The sequence below is a fragment of the Pistacia vera genome, unplaced genomic scaffold, assembly GCF_008641045.1.
Source record: "Pistacia vera cultivar Batoury unplaced genomic scaffold, PisVer_v2 Contig303, whole genome shotgun sequence".
Classification (NCBI taxonomy): domain Eukaryota; kingdom Viridiplantae; phylum Streptophyta; class Magnoliopsida; order Sapindales; family Anacardiaceae; genus Pistacia; species Pistacia vera.
Window position 1 is genome coordinate 67,487 of NW_022196117.1, and position 3,037 is coordinate 70,523.

The following is a 3,037-nucleotide window of genomic DNA, read 5'->3' on the forward strand; positions in this document are numbered from 1 at the left end:
AATACGGATAAAAATTGTCACCCTCAATGCTCTATCTCAATCTCATAAGTGCCAAAACCTTATCAATGTGCTGCAACAAAACAAACAACATGATAAGTGCCATCAAATCAAAACAGATCACTTAAGCAATCTGTTAAACAAAACAAATCGCTTAAGCAATCACACAATACCCATGGAAAACATAAGCAAAAATAAGGCAAAATATGGGAAAATAACTCATCAAGTCATCAGATTAGTTGTCCATTGTCAAAATTTGCTCAAACCAGTTTCGAGGATAATCTCCGATCTTGCACTACACAACCACATCACTTTGTTCATCATTGTAATAGGTATAAAAAGATTTTTTTCCCTTCCTGATCTACTGCCTTAAACAAATCAAGCTTTAATTGCTTCACTACCCCACTTCCTCTTTCTTCCTCTGTATCAGTTTGCTTCACTTCCCAACTTCCTCCTTGTTCCTCCGTATCAGCCAGTTTAGCTTCCTCACTTCCTCTAGCTTCCTCCTTTTCTTTCGCAACTCTCCTCTTCTTTTCATACCTTAATTGCATGAAAGGAGATGTCATATGCTTGCTTTTTTGGGTCTCTCTTCTCTTAGGTTGAACTTCCTCCATTTCCAATAGCACATCAACCTTCTCCTCCACCCTTTGCACCCTTCTTCCAATTTATCTACCTTCTCATAAACAGTACTGCTCAACATGTCAAACTTGTTGCTCAACAAGTCAAACTTGTTGTGTAGACCGTTTATAAGGTCAACCAACTTAGATTCAGGATGTATAGGCAAACCGGTACTTGGTGACAAACCAATACTTGGTGGCAAACTAGTACTTGGTGTACTGGTTTGCCAATTAGAAGGAGGTGTACGAACAAGAGCCTTCATGTCTTTCTCCTCATCCATCTCGCCTACTTGGCCTTCGGCCTCAGTCACATGCTCAACAAACGGCCCTTCCATTGCAGTCAAATGCGTGACTCTTTCTAAGTCCTACATTAGGCGGTCTATCTTCTCATAAAAAACATTGTCCAATGGTTTGACCGATGTAACATAATCCATTATCGATTCAGTCCTAGTAGGAGTGATGAACGGATGAACCACTCTCTACAAAAAGAAAAAAAAAAANCTAGCAGTGAGAACTTTAGGAAGTTTACTTTGTACAAAAACAGATGAAAGTGATTGGTTGTTCATAAAAGACAATGACATATGGAGGCTAGAACAAGGGGAGGATGACATCCTACCAGCGTTGAAATTGAGTTATGATCGTCTGTCCTCTCAGTTGCAACGATGCTTTTCATATTGCTCCTTATTTCCCAAGGATTATCATTTTGACAGCAGATATTTGGTCCATTTTTGGATGGCGCTTGGACTTGTGATCCCGTATGGAAATGAAGAGTTGGAAGATGCTGGTCTGCGGTACTTGAAGGAGTTTTTGTCAAGGTGCTTCTTTCAAGATGTTAAGGATTTCAGTTTTTATTTTACTTTTAAAATGCATGATCTTTCACATGATCTTGCAGTATCAGTAGCAGAAAGAGAGTGTTTGGTGGTAAAATCCGAAACCCAAAATGTAGATAGAAGAGTTCGACATTTCTCATTCGTGGATACTCACTTCTATAAGGATGAATCTCGAAAACTTGCAAGTAACACAGGCTCTGTTCGGACCATTTATTTTCCCAAGAGAAGACTATGGGTTTTTAACCGAATCTTTTCTTAAGATGTGTTTCTCAATGTTTAAGTACCTACGGCTGCTAAGTTTAAGCTCCATACTTCATTTTGCTTTGCCAGATTCTATTGGTATATTGAAACATTTAAGATATCTTGACCTATCAGATAATATCTTTTTGACAGAACTCTCTGAATCAATTTGTAAGCTTCACAGTTTACAAACCTTGAGACTTCTTCGTTGTTCACTTCTTCATGGGTTGCCTTCTAATATCAAATACATGAGCAGTCTCAGATATTTAGAATTAACCACGGCTGCTCGGTATATACCAGAGAATGGTATAGAGTGTTTGAAGTCTCTTCGATATTTGTGCATGGATAACTGCTTCAACTTACTAAGCTTGTTCGACGTGCAAAGCCTCACAGCCCTCCGAACATTATGTATTCAAGAGTGTGGATGCTTGATCTCGTTGCCACACAGTATGAAAAAACTAACCAGGTTAGAGAAGTTGGTGATTCAGGGTTGCCCAAAGCTTAATCTGAAGATGGAATTGCAAGAGGAAGACGCTTGTCTAAACCTTCAAACATTTATGCTCATTGACTTACCAGCATTAGAGTATTTGCCTCAGTTGATTCTTCAAGGATCTGCTACTACTTTACAGTACATGCGGATTGAAAAATGTCCCAGCTTAAAAGCATTACCAGAGTGGTTCCAAAATCTCACATCACTTCAGAAACTTGAGATTATAAGTTGCCGGGGTTTGTCATCTTTACCAGAAGGGATACAATATCCGCTGCTCTTCGAGAATTAAAGATTCAGGACTCTCTGGCACTCAGTGAAAGATGCAGACAAGATTGTTTGGTGACTGCTTATGTCTCACAGATTATTTTGGACTAAACCAACATTTCAGCGACGAATCATGATTAATTAGGTACCATAATCTGTCTTCTTATTTACTTTGTTATAAGCCAAGAAAGTTGTATGCAGGTGCTTGAACTTCCTCAGTTTTCTGAAGTTACTAATCCAACATACAGTATTATGTATTCTGATTTTCTTTTGTGATTATTTCTTACTTCTAAAATTTTAACTCTACATAGTATATCAAGATTTGCCGGAGTTGAGTGTTTTTAGGTTGTTTACATTGGCACAAAATTGCAGTTTCTTTAGAATGAACTTGTAATATGCCCCATTTTAGTTGTGAGAGTTCATTTATGGGAAAATTGAAGAATGCTTTGAATGTTCCAATATTATATTCGTTGTTACTATAACCAATACTATGTATACAAAGTTGGATTCTAATTTACGTGACTGTTTATGTGTCGGCACTAACATTGATTATAGCAAGTAACACACTCATCTCATCTCATTATCTTATAATCAATGGG

At 37.8% G+C, this 3,037-nt stretch overlaps 1 protein-coding gene across 1 annotated transcript; it reads left to right on the forward strand.

The window, feature by feature from the left end:
• Positions 1-1,346: 1,346 nt before the first annotated feature.
• On the forward strand, positions 1,347-2,463 carry LOC116135803 (putative disease resistance protein RGA1). The gene is made up of 2 exons (XM_031421524.1): positions 1,347-1,629; positions 1,775-2,463. Exons 1-2 carry the CDS (start codon positions 1,347-1,349, stop codon positions 2,461-2,463), a joined length of 972 nt encoding a protein of 323 aa, XP_031277384.1.
• The last annotated feature ends 574 nt before the right edge of the window (positions 2,464-3,037 follow it).